This window comes from Antechinus flavipes, chromosome 6 (assembly GCF_016432865.1).
Source record: "Antechinus flavipes isolate AdamAnt ecotype Samford, QLD, Australia chromosome 6, AdamAnt_v2, whole genome shotgun sequence".
NCBI classification, from domain to species: Eukaryota; Metazoa; Chordata; class Mammalia; order Dasyuromorphia; family Dasyuridae; genus Antechinus; species Antechinus flavipes.
In genome coordinates this window covers 44,113-60,615 of record NC_067403.1, presented here as the reverse complement: position 1 = coordinate 60,615, position 16,503 = coordinate 44,113, and the positions used below count along the sequence as shown (strand labels likewise).

The following is a 16,503-nucleotide window of genomic DNA, read 5'->3' as shown; positions in this document are numbered from 1 at the left end:
AAACCATTCTTTAGAAGATCAATCACTGAAGCTGAAATGCTTGAACCACATAAAAGGAGAAGTTGAAGGCTGAGGATGCGATGATAGTGTCAGGGCAACCAGGAACATGACCTTGCACAGATTTTGACAGCTGGAAGGGCTTGGCATGCTGTGACCCATAGGGTCAGAAAGAGTTGGACAATGTTCTATAAGCTTTCAGCTTCCTTTAAGTGAGACTGAAGGAAGCTGGGGGTGGGGTGGGGGGATCTTGCAATCAGGAAGATTCAGCTTCATGAGTTCAAATCCACTCTCATATAATTACTAGGTATGAGAACCTGGTCAAGTCACTTCACTCTGTTTGCCTCAGTTTCATCATTTGTAAAATGAACCAGAGATAGAAATAAGAAACCACTCCAGGATCTTTGTCAAGAACCCCCTTCTTGTCCCCACAAATACAGAGTCCTACACAAGTGAAATGCCTGGACAACAGATCAAGTGAGACTATCATGCTGGCTTCAAGACATTCATGCTTAATTGATGATGGTGATTTCCATGCACAGATTGTATTAGTGAAAGCTTTCCTTCAGGAGTGATTGCATGGGTGGTATAAAGACCATCAAGCCTTCTTGTCACAAGTAAAGTCAGGTCAACTGAGGCACAAAGTTCTGAGCATTAACAGTCTGTTACTTAAGCAAGACTTCACTAATAAAGAGGGCCAGTGACTTTGACACTGAACTCAGAGACCTGGGACATGGAAGGCAGCCCACCCCCTCTCATTTTAAAGGCTAGACCCAAGAACAAAAGTTGGTGGGAGGGGAAACAATACAAATGGTTAAGGGATTGAGATCATCAAGAAGCAGGGCAATGAAATTGGTTCCAAGTCTGAAATGTGACTGGGTAATGACCCTCTTTTTCCTCTTGAATATGTTGATACTTTCTACCTGGATCATGCAAAAACAATTTATGAGAAAGAACAAATCTTTACTTGTACAGAACTTCCTAGGGATGATATTTCCAGGAATGGCATCATCCTGACTGGCAGGAATTGCATGAGATGTCCTAGAATTGAATCTGGGTAGTTAAAAATAGGGAAGATAAAAGAATTCCTTGACATAAAGGGATCTGCACTTGGTGTTAACATAACAATTCCTTATGTATTAAAGCATTTAATGAGAACAATACACTTCTTGAGTTTTTCTTAGAGTTTTTCTTTAATGGAAAATGACTGAGAGGAAAACTGAACTTTTGCATTTAACTGAAACACTGACCTTCTTCTAGGATACCAGGGTAGATTTTCTCTATGACTTTTTAAAGGATATTATCCAGGTACTTTTTTGGATCATGGTTTTCAGGTACTCCACTAATTCTCAAATTATCTTGCTTGGATTTCTTTTCCATATTCCTTGTTTTTCCAAGGAGGGGTGTGTGTGTGTGTTGATTCTTGCTGTCTCATTCAGTCATTACCTTCCACTAGTCTAATTCAAAATTTTAATGAATTATTTTTTTTCAGATAGTTTTTTAACTATCTTTTTCATTTGGCCAACTCTATTTGTAAAGCTGTTTTCTTCAGTGAATTTTTTTTTCTATTTTTAAATAGCTTTTTATTTTCAAAATGCATGCAAAGATAGTTGTCAACATTCACCCCTGCAAAATCTTTTGTTACAAATTTTTCTCCCTTCCTTCCCCCACTCTCCTCTCCTTTTCAGCAAGTAATCCATTATAAGTTAAAGTTGTTCAGTTCTTATATTCACATTAACACATTATCATGCTGCCCAAGAAAGGTCAGATCAAAAATGAAAAAAAACCCGAGAAAGAAAAAAGCATGTAAGCAACAACAAAACAATTCAGTGCTATGTTGTGGTGTAAATTCGGTCCCCAGAGGCCTTTCTTTGGGTGTAATCTGGCTCTTTCCATCACAAGTCTATTGGAACAGGCCTGAATCACCTCATTGCTGAAAAAAGTCATGTCCATCACAGCTGATTGTCCCATAATATTGTTTTTGCTGTCTATTCCTTTCTCTTGGTTCTACTCTTCACTTAGCATCAGTTCATGTAAGTTTCTTCAGGCTTTTCTGACATTTCTCATAGAACAATATTCCATTACTTTCATATACTATAACTTATTACCTATGGAAAGGTTTTGTAAATAAAAATCTTTAATAAAATTAAAAATCAGAATAATATTTCCTTATTTTCTCCTTCTGATCAAAAGTTTGGAATGACCCTTAAGACTGATGAGGAACATTGATTTCAGACAAGATTTGGATATGTAAAAAGAAGTGAACTATAAAGTGAATGCCAAAGAAGATGGCAAGCCACATAAAGTGTTAGGTTAGAAGGGCATAATGGAGAATACAGCCAATGTTTTCAGGCAACTGTAATGAAAGAAGGTAAGGGGGAGACAGTCTTCAGAAAATTCTGACAACTATTCCATGCGTTTTCTGCTTGCATGTTTTGAGCACTAAGCTCTTGTTCTATTTGAAGATATAGATTGACAATGATCTAAAAGGGGGCTTTTCCAGCACTATAGACTTGTATCCAGTCACATCTGTGACCGAAGGAGCTGGTCAGAAGAATTGACTGAGACATTTAGGAAAACAAGCCATATAGAATTAAAATAAAGGTGAAATTACATTTGTATGATTTAGTGATCCATGGTAAGGGAACATGTTGCTGATTATGTCCTGGGCAGAGAGTGAAACTTGAGTTTCTTGAGAGACCCTTGAGTGTAATGGATCCTCCAAGTAAGGGTTCACATTGGTATGGGACAACTTGCTATAAAACCTGCTACTAAGACTATTAGATCTGAGTTAAGGTGTGCCTTTTTCACATAGGTAGTTTTTCTTCTAAGGATTACTTTGGGAGTATGAGGAGAAGAGTGCGGCACTGACTCCTTCTTTTACATAAGCTACTGCTCTATGAAGCAAATCAGAACAGCTGGCTTCTCAGTCTGGAGAGGTTCAGGAGTCTGGGAGCAGGATCATCTACCTGGATTGCAGAACCTCATAGTGATCTGACCTTGTAAATCCAATGGTGTCCTGTCGGTTTTGCCATCTAGCAAGTGGTATTGCCCATTTAGGATGTGACAGGTAGAACCACAAGTACACAACCTTGAGTCTTGCTGAAGTGAGAGTGGTGAGCAGGACTTCAAAGGGACTTTTCCACCATGGTTCCAAAGAAGGCTTTCAGAGATTACAGCAGACCCAATCACAGGACTGGATTAGGAGCTGAGCCTCAATTGAGATTCCTAAAGAATGGGACTAAGAGACAAGTTGGCAAGTCTCTGATAATGTCTGAGCCAACACAGTAGAGTTCTGTAGGAGGGAGCATTAAGTTATTATGCTTTCACCCATGGGTACAGTGGTATCAGGGATCCTGATATTATCTGATAAGGACCCACCTTCTTCCTACCTAGCTCTTTCATGAATTTAATAAGGGCAGGGGTGGTGGTGGTGGGGGTTTAAGTATCCCATTAACTCTTTTTCCCATTTTTGATGACTGGAGGTGAATGGCACAATGTTGGCGCTGACCGATTGACTAGGATGAAAGCACCTTAAGTATTGATGCTCTTGTAAAATGTGTACATCTATTACTATGTATTTCTTTATGAACCCTACATAATGGAATGATTTTTCTCTTTTTTTCCTTAGTAAATTTGTTTATTCTTAATACACATGGCTTTATGCATGTTCTGGGGAGAGAAAAATCAAAGCTAAAGTGCAAAACTATTGAAGAGATTTAAAAAAAAAAAAAAAGAAAAACATAGAGAACATAGCACATGTTTATTTACATTCAGTCTCCTTAGTTCTCTGTGTGGATGCAGATGGCATTTTCTGTGCAAAGTCTGTTGGAATTGCTTTGCATCCCTGAACCTCTGAGGAGGAGCAAGGCTTTCATAGTTGATCATCACTCATTCTGACTGTTACTGTGTACAATGTACTTCTGGTTCTGCTTGTTTGAATCAGTGTCAGTTCATGTAACTCCAGGCCTTTTCAAAACCAGTTTTTACAGACTAATAATATTCCATTGCCTTCATGTAGCATAACTTGTCTGGCCATTCCCCAATAGACAGACACACATTTATTTTTCAATTCTTTGAGACTACACAAAGAGCTGGAGCATTGTAGGCTCATGTGGATCTGAAATGCTTTTTTTCTAAGAGGATTTTTGCTAGCCCAAAGCCTGTGGCAGTATGACAGGGGAACTCTGCCACCCAGCGGGAAAGGGTACAGACCATCTCCAAAGCATTTTTGGAACCAGTTGGCAATTGAATGAAGACTTTCTGCCAAGATTGAAAGGGAACACCTGGGTTAGGAAACTGGCCCCAAGTTGGCTTCAGAGGCTTGGATACATTGTGCTTGGGACAACTGGGATTCTTCTCACAGGTGGTGACAGCAGCCCTGGGAAACTTCTCTCAACAGTGTTTTTGAGCTATTCCCACCAACTTGTTAGGTGCACAGAGAGTGCAAATGCTATGTTGTGATCCACACTCAGTTCCCACAGTCCTCTCTCAGTGTAGATGGCTCTCTTCATCACAAGATCAGTGGAACTGGCTTGAATCATGCCATTATTGAAAAGAGCCACATCCACCAGAATTGATCATTGTATAGTCTTGCTGTTGCCATGTATGATGATCGCCTGGTTCTACTCATTTTACTTTGCATCAGTTCATGCAGTTCTCTCCAGGTGTCTCTGGAATCATTCTGCTGATCATTCCTTATACAACAATAATATTCCACAACATTAATGTGCTATGACTTATTCAGCATTTCCCAGCTGATGGGCATCCACTCAGTTTCCAGTTACTTGTCACTACAAACAAGGCTGCAGAAACATTTCTGCACATGTGGGTCCCTTTCCCTCCTTTCGGATCTCTTTGGCAAATAAGCCCAGTAGAAACATTGCTAATTCAAAGGCTATGCACCTGTTAATTACCCTTTGGGCATAGTTCCTCATTGCTCAGCAGAATTATTGGATCCATTCACAATTCTACCAACAATACATTAGCGTCCCAGGTTTCCCCCAAAAGCCTTTCGAAATTGGTTACATTGAGAAGATTTCTATCTAGTTTGGGTTCTTTGATATCTAGTAAGAAATCCTGTATTTGCAAAAGCTTTCTAGCATTGATTATAGTCATAAAGTTTCTCTTAAGTGTGGATAAGCTCATGGTCAGTAAGTCTAGATTTGTCTAAAAGCCTTTCCACACTGGTTACCTTCCTAAGGCTTATCTCCAGTATGGATTCTCTGATGTGCAATAAAACCTTCCTTGCTTCTAAAAGCCTTTCCACATTGATTACATTCATAAGGCTTCTCTCCAGTGTGGATTCTCTGATGTACAATAAGAGCTCCTTTTTTTATAAAACTTTTCTCACACTGGTTACATTCATAAGGCTTCTCTCCAGTGTGCATCATCTGATGTCCAATAAGACCTCCCTTGCTTCTAAAACCCTTTCCACATTGGTTACATTCATAAGGTTTCTCTCCAGTGTGGGTTCTCTGATGTACAATAAGACCTTCCTTGCTTCTAAAATGCTTTCCACATTGGTTACATTCATAAGGTTTCTCTCCAGTGTGTGTTTGCTGATGAACAATTAGATTTCCCTTCCTTCTAAAAGCCTTTCCACATTGGTTACATTCATAAGGTTTCTCTCCAGTGTGGGTTCTCTGATGTACAGTAAGAGTTCCTTTTTGTATAAAACTTTTCCCACACTGGTTACATTCATAAGGCTTCTCTCCAGTATGCATCATCTGATGTCCAATAAGACCTCCCTTGCTTCTAAAAGTCTTTCCACACTGGTTACATTCATAAGGTTTCTCTCCAGTGTGGATTCTCTGATGTAAACTAAGACCTCCTTTTTTTATAAAACTTTTCCCACACTGATTACATTCATAAGGCTTCTCTCCAGTGTGCATCATCTGATGTTCAACAAGACCTCCCTTGCTTCTAAAACCTTTTCCACATTGGTTACATTCATAAGGTTTCTCTCCAGTGTGGGTTCTCTGATGTCCAATAAGACCTTCCTTGCTTCTAAAACGCTTTCCACATTGGTTACATTCAAAAGGTTTCTCTCCAGTGTGTGTTTGCTGATGAACAATAAGAGTTCCCTTCCTTTTAAAAGCCTTTCTACATTGGTTACATTCATAAGGTTTCTCTCCAGTATGGGTTCTCTGATGTAAAATAAGAGCTCCTTTTTTTATAAAACTTCTTCCACACTGGTTACATTCATAAGGCTTCTCTCCAGTGTGCATCATCTGATGTCCAATAAGACCTCCCTTGCTTCTAAAACCCTTTCCACATTGGTTACATTCATAAGGCTTTTCTCCAGTGTGCATCATCTGATGTCCAATAAGACCTCCCTTGCTTCTAAAACCCTTTCCACATTGGTTACATTCATAAGGTTTCTCTCCAGTGTGTATTTGCTGATGAACAATAAGATTTTCCTTCCTTCTAAAAGCTTTTCCACATTGGTTACATTCATAAGGTTTCTCTCCAGTATGGGTGCTCTGATGTAAAATAAGAGCCCCTTTTTTTATAAAACTTCTTCCACACTGGTTACATTCATAAGGCTTCTCTCCAGTGTGCATCATCTGATGTCCAATAAGACCTCCCTTGCTTCTAAAACCCTTTCCACATTGGTTACATTCATAAGGCTTTTCTCCAGTGTGCATCATCTGATGTCCAATAAGACCTCCCTTGCTTCTAAAACCCTTTCCACATTGGTTACATTCATAAGGTTTTTCTCCAGTGTGAGTTTGCTGATGAACAATAAGATTTTCCTTCCTTCTAAAAGCTTTTTCACACTGATTACATACATAAGGTTTCTCTTCAGTGTGCATTATCTGATGTCTAATAAGATCTCTCTTGCTTCCAAATGACTTTCCACATTGTTTACATTCATAAGATTTTTCTCCAATATGGATTCTCTGATGATTAGTGAGACCTTTCTTACTTCTAAAAGCCTTTCCACACTGGTTACATTCATAAGGTTTCTGTCCTTTGTGGATTCTCGATTGTAGAATAAGATTTTCCTTTTTCATAAAACCTTTTCCACATTTGGTACATTCACAATGTCTCTCTCTAAGTTGGATTCTCTCATGCGTTGCACAGCTTTTTGTCCAAGTAAAGTCACAGGATCCATTATCCATGAACCACTGCTTGGAACTTTCTACCACAGAATGGCTTAGCTCTGCAGGAGTTGCTTTCATTTCACTCTGATCTTTCCTTCCAAAACAAAAGAAAGAAAGAAAAGAACAAACAATAAAGCAGACATAGTCATGATGCACACACATACACATACACAAACTCACATGTATTTATATTCCCTTCTCTCCATCAGCAGAAAAGAACCTCAGTCATTTTCTATTTTCCTAGGAAAATAAAAAATCTAAAATGGGAAGAACCAATCATTTTTAAGTCCCATTAGTTCACATCCCAAACATTATCTAATTTCTAAGGACTTTCATACACAATTATAGTGGAACCTCACAATAACCTGTGACAACACAAAGAGTGTTTTCATTCTTGTTAAGTGCACAACTTAGGTCACCAGCTCAGAATGGCTATGTCACTCAGCTCAAAACCCATCTAATGAGACAATGTGAATGGGAAGACTCTGCTTACAGTATGTGACAATTATCTTCACTCTCAATTTTCCCCTTTCCCTTTCATTATCTGTGCTTTGCCTCTTTTTTCATAGACATGACATCTGGAGCATATATAGGAAATACTCAATTTGTTTCATGATCGGTCCTGCCTGTAAGTATAACAAATTTCCATGCTGATCATTTTCAATTCTATTTTTTTCTATTACACTATCTGAGATCATATTCAGTAGGCTAACATAGTTGGATTTTGTATTTACCTGAGAAAGAAGTGATTTTGTTCTGATAGCTATTACTTATTTCTTTTTTTTAAATTATTGTTGTGTCCCCAGCATATCCCAAGATACAATTTTTTTTAAATGCATGAAATTATCCACATCTGAGAATGTCTCAAACACAAAAATTGAGTTCATCATGTTGAGATATGGAAAGTGCAGCTGTAGTTGCTGGTGTATTGTCTGCCCCACCAGTCTGTGGCAGGGGATGTCCCTCACATCTCTTTGTGCTGCTGGTATTTAGCCCAGGGCTGCCCTGTAGCAGGCCCTTAATTGTTTTCTGACTAGAAGTTCTAAGAAATGGCTCATGTTCCAAACCTAATCCCTTTGGGAGCTTTTAGGAGAGCTCCATTGCCCCAAATCCCAAACAAGGACTTCTTACAGGATGACAGATGAGCAGTGCAAGGGCCCAACAGGGCCTTGGAATGGGACCCACTCATTTTGTGGAACAGATTCTCTAACTAGCCCTAGACATGGCTGCCAAGAAATATTTTTTTTTTTTGAAATTATACTTGAAGTTTATTCAAAATAAAAAATCTTATCAGTGAAATAAAGGAACCATTATCCTGAATGATATCCTCTATGATTTGGATTCTTTGGCATTGCCAAGAAATATTCAATAGAGTTCTAAATCTGGCCTTTTTCCCCAAACTGAGCATTTACTTCAGGGTAACTCCCAGAGGCCTCTTGTAACCACAGCTCTCATATCTCTGCTTTCACCTCACCTGGAGAGCAGCTCCTCAGGCCTTGTTGCTCCAGCATCCACAGTGCTTCCGTTTGCTCAAAATAAGAGATCGCCTCTTCTCTGGGAACTGGAAGCCCTGGGCATGGAAATCAGTAAGAGAAGAAGATGGAGCTAAGTTGGTCATTTAGTTTTCCTTAGGGAAAAGTGAGGATCCAGAGCTGCTCCAAGCTGAAATTCAGCCCCTGATGTTCAGACATATCAGTCAATACTCCTGTACTGGGGCCTGTAAACAAGTCACCTAAGGCAGGATGTGTCCGCTATTTATACAGTTTCTTCTGAGAAAGCCAAAGGCCCTTCCTCCCACCTCCTGTCCTAAGAGGCTCCCTTCTGGCAGAAATTTCTGATCCCAAACCTGGGTTACTATCTGAGTACCTCTGGGTAAGTCAATTAAATTCTGATTGTTTTCCTGTTTCCTCAACTTTGAAATGGGGATAACAATATCACCTAACTTGAAATATTAAGATGAGGTTAAAGTGACATAATATTTTGTTGTACTTTTAACTTACACACAAGCATTTCAGTACTGTAGTATAATAAAAAGATGATTGCACATGAAACTGTAAATCCACAACACACAACTTTCAAATACACAAGAACATTATCAAGTAAATTTTTTTCCCTTCCTAGAGATGGCTGCAATTGCATAGAAATATAGATATAGATATCGATATATATATACACATATACATACATACATACACACATTATGTATACTTTAATAATGTATATTATTATATACACAGACACACATAAATATGCATACATATGGATATGTATGTAAAATTATGTTATCCATATTTCTATGAGTTTTTCTCTCTGGATGCAAATAGCATCTTTCTTGATTCGTCCTCTGTCATGAATTTCGGTACTTAGAATCATCAAAATAACATTTGCTGGAAGTTGTTCTTAAACAGTATTGTTACTGAACTGTAAAGAAACATGTGGCAGAGCACCTGGCAAACAGCAGGTAGAAATAAATGCTTAATCCTTTCCATTCCTTTCCCACCCCTTGTGCTGGAATATAAGGGTGATCAAAAGGCAAATTAAGAAGAAACTTCCCATATGAGGGACAAGCAGGTACTTTGCTACAAACTGACACTTGCTAAAAAGAATAATATTCCAAATACTAGATCCATCTGTAAAAGGAAAGAATTGAAAGGAAAAGGAAAAGGAAAGGCTGAGCAGTTTTCAGCTCTTTGACAGTCAAAATTCACGTCCAGATAGAGTCTAACCTCTAAGATTAGTTTCATGTTTGAGATGCTTCCCCTGATTTAATCTTTGACCTGGGAATGGGTAAGAGAGAGCTTTGGGAACAACAAAGGACATCTCCAGGTCATTTCACAAAATACAAGACCAGCCCTTTGCCTTTCCTTCTCTCACCCCAGAGCCTGCACTCTGGTCAGTAAGGGTATTCCCTTTGATTGTAGACTTGAAATTATCGAGAGAGGTGCCCTTACCCAAGGAGATCAGATTCCGGGTGTTCTCCACCATGACCTCCTTGAACAGCGCCTTCTGAGAGGGGTCCAAGAGCCCCCACTCCTCCTGGGTGAAGTCCACAGTCACATCCTTGAATGTCACAACCTCCTGCAGCATCAAAAGTCAGAAGATATGGGGCTGAAAGATCCTTCAGAAGGAAAGAGTTCAACCCCCTCCAATTTACTAGAAAAAACTGAAACACAGGGAAGGGATTTGCCCCAAGGTCATAGGCTTTCTGAGAGTCAGAGTCAACTCTTGAACCCGTGGTTATTAGAAGACTGATGGAATTTTGGATCTGTTGAAATAAAGCTGAGAAGTGAGTTATTATGGAACGCATAAGAAATAGGATCTTAGGGCCATAGGGCATATTCCCTTAATGAATTCTTCCATGCTCTTCATTGGCAACCCTACTGCTCTCACAACCCTATTTCCTACTCCCTGTGCCTGTTTTACCTCTTCCTTTTATCTGTGACCTCTTGTCTGAAATAAACCACCTTTTACCAAAGAGAATGGCCATTGTGAATTTTACAGGTTTATATTGACCTAGGAATTACTCCCCTGAACTTGTCCTGGTCAATGTGTAAGACACATTTCACAATTTGTTTCCTTTATTCTATTATTTCACTTCTAGACAACAGGGTTTAGAAAAGAAGGCATCTGCGCAGTTGGTCTCCAAGTAGTTGCAGAAAGCTCCTACAGAGCCCCAGAATGGGGACCTTGGAGCCTTTCACTGCATGAAGTGTCAAGGAAAAAAAGACCCTGTGAGCAGAGAAGGTGTGTAACAGAGAATGAGAATCTAGGCAAAACAGCCAAGGAAGGTGGATGATGAAGAGAGGGAGAGAAATCCTTGTTAGAAAGAAAAGTGGATGAAATTAGAAAACTAATGAACAAGATCAGTTGAAGGGCAGGAGAAGGAGGAGAATCTATAAGAGAACTAAGAGGACAAGGGAGAAGAAGAAATGCAGAAGGAGATAAAGTAGAAGGAATGATCAAATGTCTAGAGAAACTTGAAATAAAAGACTTATGACATCTTCTAAAGGGGACAACAGGGGAATATGCATATTTCTTTTCAACACATGGTACTTTTACAAAAATTAACCATTGGGATACACAGATCCTCTGCCCAGATGAAAAAAGTCAGAAATAATCATTATACTCTCTTATTACCTAAAGAAGTAAGAATGAAAATTGGTTCAAAGATGACCAACAAAAAATACAAAGCAAAAAGGAGTCAGAGGACAAGTCTTAGAAATGATAAATTTGTAAAGGAAAAAGAAAATGATTAATTAAACCATATCTCAAAATTTCTAGGATGCAGCTTAAGGAGGCCTTGGACATGGGGAGAGGGGAGGAACAGACATACCCTCAAACATTAAGAATATTTTTAAAAAGAGTTGTTTAACTTAATATGCATTTAAAAATTAGAAAAAAATAAATGGAAAACTGAAAATAAATACAAATAATGACATTAAAATTACAGGGGAAATAGATAAAGAGATAAGTTGGATATAAAAAAAATTTGAGAAAAACAAAAATAGCTTCTTTGAAGTGATTCAAAAAAGTGGAGAAAACCTTAGCTAATATGATCAAAAGGAAGAATGCATAAAATTCAGTCATTGAAACAGCAAATGGCAACGGTGAAATGGGCACCCTCCTTTGGGAGCCCTGGTAGCCTCTCCTATGACTAGCCTGTATGTTTTCATGTGAATAGAGCTCCTGATGGCCAAGAGAAAATTTCTCAGATTTCTTTCTGCATTTACCTCAAACAACACCTGCTTCCTGAAAGAAATGTCCGAAGGAAAATTCCCAGGAAACCATTGCCAAAATGCAGAGCAGCCAAGTCAATGAGAAAAAGCCTGCAAGCTTCCAGAAAGCAAGTCCAGTACAATTCAAGTACTAAGGAGCCACCATTAGGACCAGACACAATTTGGCAGCAACTTTCATTAAGGAACAAAGAACTTGGAACAGGATATGACAGAAGGCAAAGGACCTGACCTTATGGCCAAGAGCAAATTATGAAGTAAAAACAAATGGAATATTTTCAGGGGAAAAGCACCTTTAATGATAGTCCTTCCAAGCATTCCTAAGGAAAAGACCACAAATGTAGAAAACTTTCTAAGTTGAGACCCATGAGAAGAAATACAAAAAAGAATCCAGGATGAACTAGCCTCAGGGACACAAAATAAAAGGAAGAACTAGTTATATACAATCATAGTGAGTGACATGTTTTCCCTCTGATTCCTATTTGGGCTCACAGAGGGAATCAAAGAATAGTAAAGAGGGGAGGGGTTCTGTTATGTCTGGATGATCTTAAGCAGAGACTGGAAAGAGGGGAAGAGGGTGGAGAGAAAGGAGGGCTAGGAAATGTTATCTCTGTCAAGGGGGGTCCTGGACTAGACATTTCTACAAGCAAGAGGATAGGGACATCTGAGCCTCAGTCATCTATTCAAAGGAAGGAAGAATTCCCAGGACATAGGCAGATGAAGGGAGAAATGCAGTTTACTCCCTAGTGAATTGACTGGAGTCAGTTCTATCCATTATACTCTTCCAGGTCAATCCAGGGCCTGTGTAGCCTAGAGCAATCATGATATCCAAGAACCTGGAGTGCCATGATACACTAAGGTGATTCTTAATCCTTCTTTTTCTTCCAGTTGTTCTCACGGTCTCTGCCAGTTCCTGGCACTCTGCACAGGGGAGCTTAAGTTAAACCAGCAAAAGAAACAGTTGGTGTAGTACTTTGAGGCCCAGGAATGACAGAGGTGAGGATGAGAATCCCAGCAGCCTCTTTTAGACAGGAGAGATTGGTCCTTGTGCCAGGGCAGGTTTTAGAAGTACCAGAGCAGCAGGATGGCTCAGAGCTCTGTGTCCTAGAACTGCTGAGCTTGGACTCAAGGCCTTTCTCAGTGCTTATTGGCAGGAGCCAAGGAATGGTCAAGGGAAGGATTTCTGCTCTGATGACCAGGAGAAGGGCTGGGGAAGCTTTCAGGCTCGGCTGCCCACATGAACAGGACAAATTCTGCTTGAAGGCTTTTCTAGGAGCTTCAGAAGAACAAGGCAGAGGAAACCAAGAGGAGAGGAGAGAGATCTTGGGTGGGAAAGGGTACTGAGCAGGCCTAATGAGAGCAGATCTGCTCTCTCTGGAATGGAGATTCATGATGAAGTGGTGGACCTTATCTGTCCCTTGTAATGAGGAGGAATTGAGAAACAAACGGTGAAGTGGGAGGGGTGTGTGTGTGTATCCAGTCCCAAGATGCCAAGGGTCCAAGGATGCAGTTGGGCAGGGCAGTGTTACTACTGGGTTCCCCTGTTTTTGTTTAGAAATGACCCATACTTCAGGCCCTGACAGCTCCACCGCCCGTCCTCCATGACTAGGGAAATGGCTGTGACTGCTGATGTTGGTCAGGCCTGGGGATGGACTGCACTCACCTGAGGAGGTCCGAGGCTCCCAGGGCCCATTCCCTCTGTCTCCAGGCTCCCTATGAAGATAGCAAACACCCAGAGTGACTCCTTTTTGTCAAATTCCTCCCTTTGGCACTTGGTCTTTATCTCAGGGTCTTGCTGCTACCACACTTCAGGGGCCTAAAAAATTGATAACAGCCAAAGCTCTTACTAACAAAAGTTACAGCTAACCATGGGGGGCTTTAATTTTCAGCCTCTCTGAAAACCCAGAGAAAGCCAGGAACCCCCAGGAGAGTCCTTCCCTTCTTTCCACTCTTCATAGAAAAGTCCAGCTTCTCCTCATCCTGGTCCCAGGCTAATTGCCTTTGATTTCATGGCCTGGGAGAATGCCGTTTGGGGCCCTGACAAGTAAAACTGTTCCAATTTCACTCCAATGTTGCTGTCTGCATTTGACCCAATTCTTGGGCCAGTCCTAGGTTACCAGAAGAAGCTGGAGAGGGAGAAGCATCCCAGAGGAGAGGACTTTCCCCTCCTTTTCTCATCAGGAGGCAAGCCTACAGGGATTCCTCGTGGAGTGTGAGGTCCTCCAGGAGTTACAAAGGCCCTGGCCCTCCTGGTGGGGGAGAGACTGCACCCTAAAGAACAATTCCGAGAGGGTCAGGTTTGGAAAGGGAGGTTGTCTGAAAATTGCTCCCGTCCTTTTACTTCTTTTCTCTTTCCTCTCGCCATTGTTCTACTGAGAACATAGAGGTACAAGGGTGTTTGGGATCCCAGATGAGAGACCTTCAGCCTCCATGGCTCCTGAGTCAGAACTCTCCTCCTCCCACCCCCCAGTGGTCCTCTGCTTCCCTGCCTCCCCTCCACCCAAATAACACACACATTATTCTGGACACTAGACTGGGGCTGACTGCTTTGGGGAAGATGAAGCAAAATTGGGGAGGTGGAGGATGGGGAGGGTTCTGGAATGGAACCCCCATGAAATGACTAGGGTAAGCCTGAGCCTGGAAGACAAAATTCTGTCTCGCATTCAATTCTGAGGGCTCAGAGAGAAGAGGAGCCAGAGAAGCAGGAGGTTTGGAGAACAGAGCTAGGGTCAGGAAGGAAAGATAGACCAAAGGAGGTCATGGAAGTCAGGGACAGTGGGGTGAGAAGTGCTGGACAGCTGAGTTTAGGAAAGAAGGAAGACTGTGCGCTGAGGTATACTAGGAGTTGGGGAGGAATGCTGGGATCTTCTGGTAGAGCTTAGGCTTGGAGTAAGGCAGGAGAACAGAATCTCTAAGGAAGAGATGGGATGGGGAGACAGGATAGCTGTGCCCTGATCAGAAGGCTGAAATTATGGACAGTCTGAAGTCTGGGAAAATGTGCCCCAATGGGAAATCTGGGCAAGTTTGGGAAGTGATATGGAGTCTGGAAAAGGTTAAGGGTTGGAATGCTTATCCTACAGGCAATCTTGGAAGAAAGGTGTGCTCCAGGTAGACCTGGAGGTCATGTACCTCAAGTTCAAAAGAGGAGACTCAAAGGCAAGGGCAACAAGTGGAAGTTAGGAAATATGGAACATGCTGGCTCAGACATACCTGGGAGATGCAAGCACAGGCCTGAGTGCAGGAATGTCGAGAGATCTCAGGGGCAAGGAAAAAAAGAGGAGAGCCCTGAGCTCGCTGTGGCTAAAGGGGAGAGATCTGAGCTCTCAGGAGGAGAGGGGAAGAAAACTGAGCTCCAAAAGAGAAAAGAGGGAGACCGGAGCTACCAGGAGCAAATGGGGAGAGATCTGAACTCCTGGGGGAAAAGGGGAGAGATCTGAGCTTCTGGGGGAAAAGAGGAGAGATCTGAGCTCCCAAGGGGAAAGGGGAGAGATCTGAGGTGACCAGGAGGAAATGGGGAGATATCTGAACTCCCAGAGTGAAAAGGGGAGAGATCTGAGCTCCCAGGGGGAAAAGAGAGACTGGAGGAACTCACAGGGAAAAACAGGGACAGAAAACTCACAGGCAGAGCAGTTTCTACAGCAGGGAAGGCAGAAAGGAACTGGAAAGCACATTGATCCCAGTTCAGACTTCCTATTTCCGCCCAGTTTGGGCGGGTCTTCCTGGTCCCAAGAGCCCAGCCCTGTCCCTCCCCTAGGATGCTTGAGCTCTTTCCTCCAAATACACTCATGGCCTGGACACATCTGCAATGCTAGGGACTGTAAAACCAGCTACTAAGACCATTAGTTCTAGGTTAATGTGGCTTTTTTCCCATGGGTAGTTTTTTTCCTAAGGATTACTTTGGGACTGTGAGAATGGGGTTAGAAATAATGATAGGGGGCACTGATTGCTTCCCTTATATAAGCTACTGCTCTATGAAGCAGACCAGTACAGCTGGCTTCTCAATCAGGAGAGATTCAGGAGTTTGGGAGCAGGACCACTTACCTGGATTACAGAACCTCATGGTGACCTGACCTTGTAAATCCCATGGTGTGCTATGGGTTCTGTCATCTAGCAGGTGGTATTGCCCATTTAGGATGGGACAGGTGGAATCACAAGTACACATCTTTGAGTCTGGCTGAAGTGGGAGTGGAGAGCAGGACTTCAAAGGGACCTTTCCACCATGGCTCCAAGAAAGGCTTTCAGAGATTCCAGCAGACCCAATTACAGGACTCCATTAGGTGCTAAGCCTCAGTTGAGATTCTTAAAAAATGGGACTCAGAGACAAGTTGGTAAATCTCTGATGTTGTCTGAGCCAATGCAATAAAGTTCTATAGGAGGGAGCATTAAATTGCTATGCTTCCCCACCATGGGTACAGTGGTCCTGCCTAATATTATCTCATAATAGCTTCTTCCTATCTAGCTCTTTCATGAATTTAATAAGGGAGGTTTTAAGTATCCCATTAACTGTTTTTCCCATCCTTGATGACAATGTTTGTGCTGACTGATTGACCAGGATGAAAACACCTTAGGTAATGAAGCTCTTGTAAAATTGGCACATCTATTACTATGTATTTTTTTTTTAAAGAACCCTACATAATGGAATGATTTTTCTATTTGTTTCCCTA

The 16,503-nt window shown here is 41.3% G+C and overlaps 2 protein-coding genes across 2 annotated transcripts in view; both read right to left on the bottom strand.

The window, feature by feature from the left end:
- LOC127540031 (zinc finger protein 850-like) overlaps positions 1-13,548 on the bottom strand; it is a 213,103-nt gene extending 199,555 nt beyond the window's left edge. The window contains exon 1 of the mRNA XM_051964557.1: positions 13,503-13,548. Within this exon, the coding sequence (XP_051820517.1) occupies positions 13,503-13,532 (30 nt within the window). The 5' untranslated portion in view covers positions 13,533-13,548. The remainder of the gene's footprint in view (positions 1-13,502) is intronic.
- On the bottom strand, positions 5,146-10,193 carry LOC127542136 (zinc finger protein 260-like). Its single transcript, XM_051967696.1, has 2 exons — positions 10,030-10,193; positions 5,146-6,762 (listed from the first exon to the last, which is right to left on the bottom strand). The coding sequence occupies exons 1-2, from the start codon at positions 10,191-10,193 to the stop codon at positions 5,196-5,198; spliced, it is 1,731 nt and encodes a 576-aa protein (XP_051823656.1). The 3' UTR covers positions 5,146-5,195.
- Positions 13,549-16,503: the final 2,955 nt, after the last annotated feature.

Coding starts and splice junctions, on each gene's coding strand:
- LOC127542136 (XM_051967696.1), bottom strand. CDS start 10,193: ATGCTGCAGGAGGTTGTGACATTCAAGGATGTGACTGTGGACTTCACC. Junction 6,763..10,029: donor ACCTCTCTCGATAATTTCAA/GTCTACAATCAA, acceptor AAAAGCTTTTAG/AAGGAAGGAAAATCTTATTG.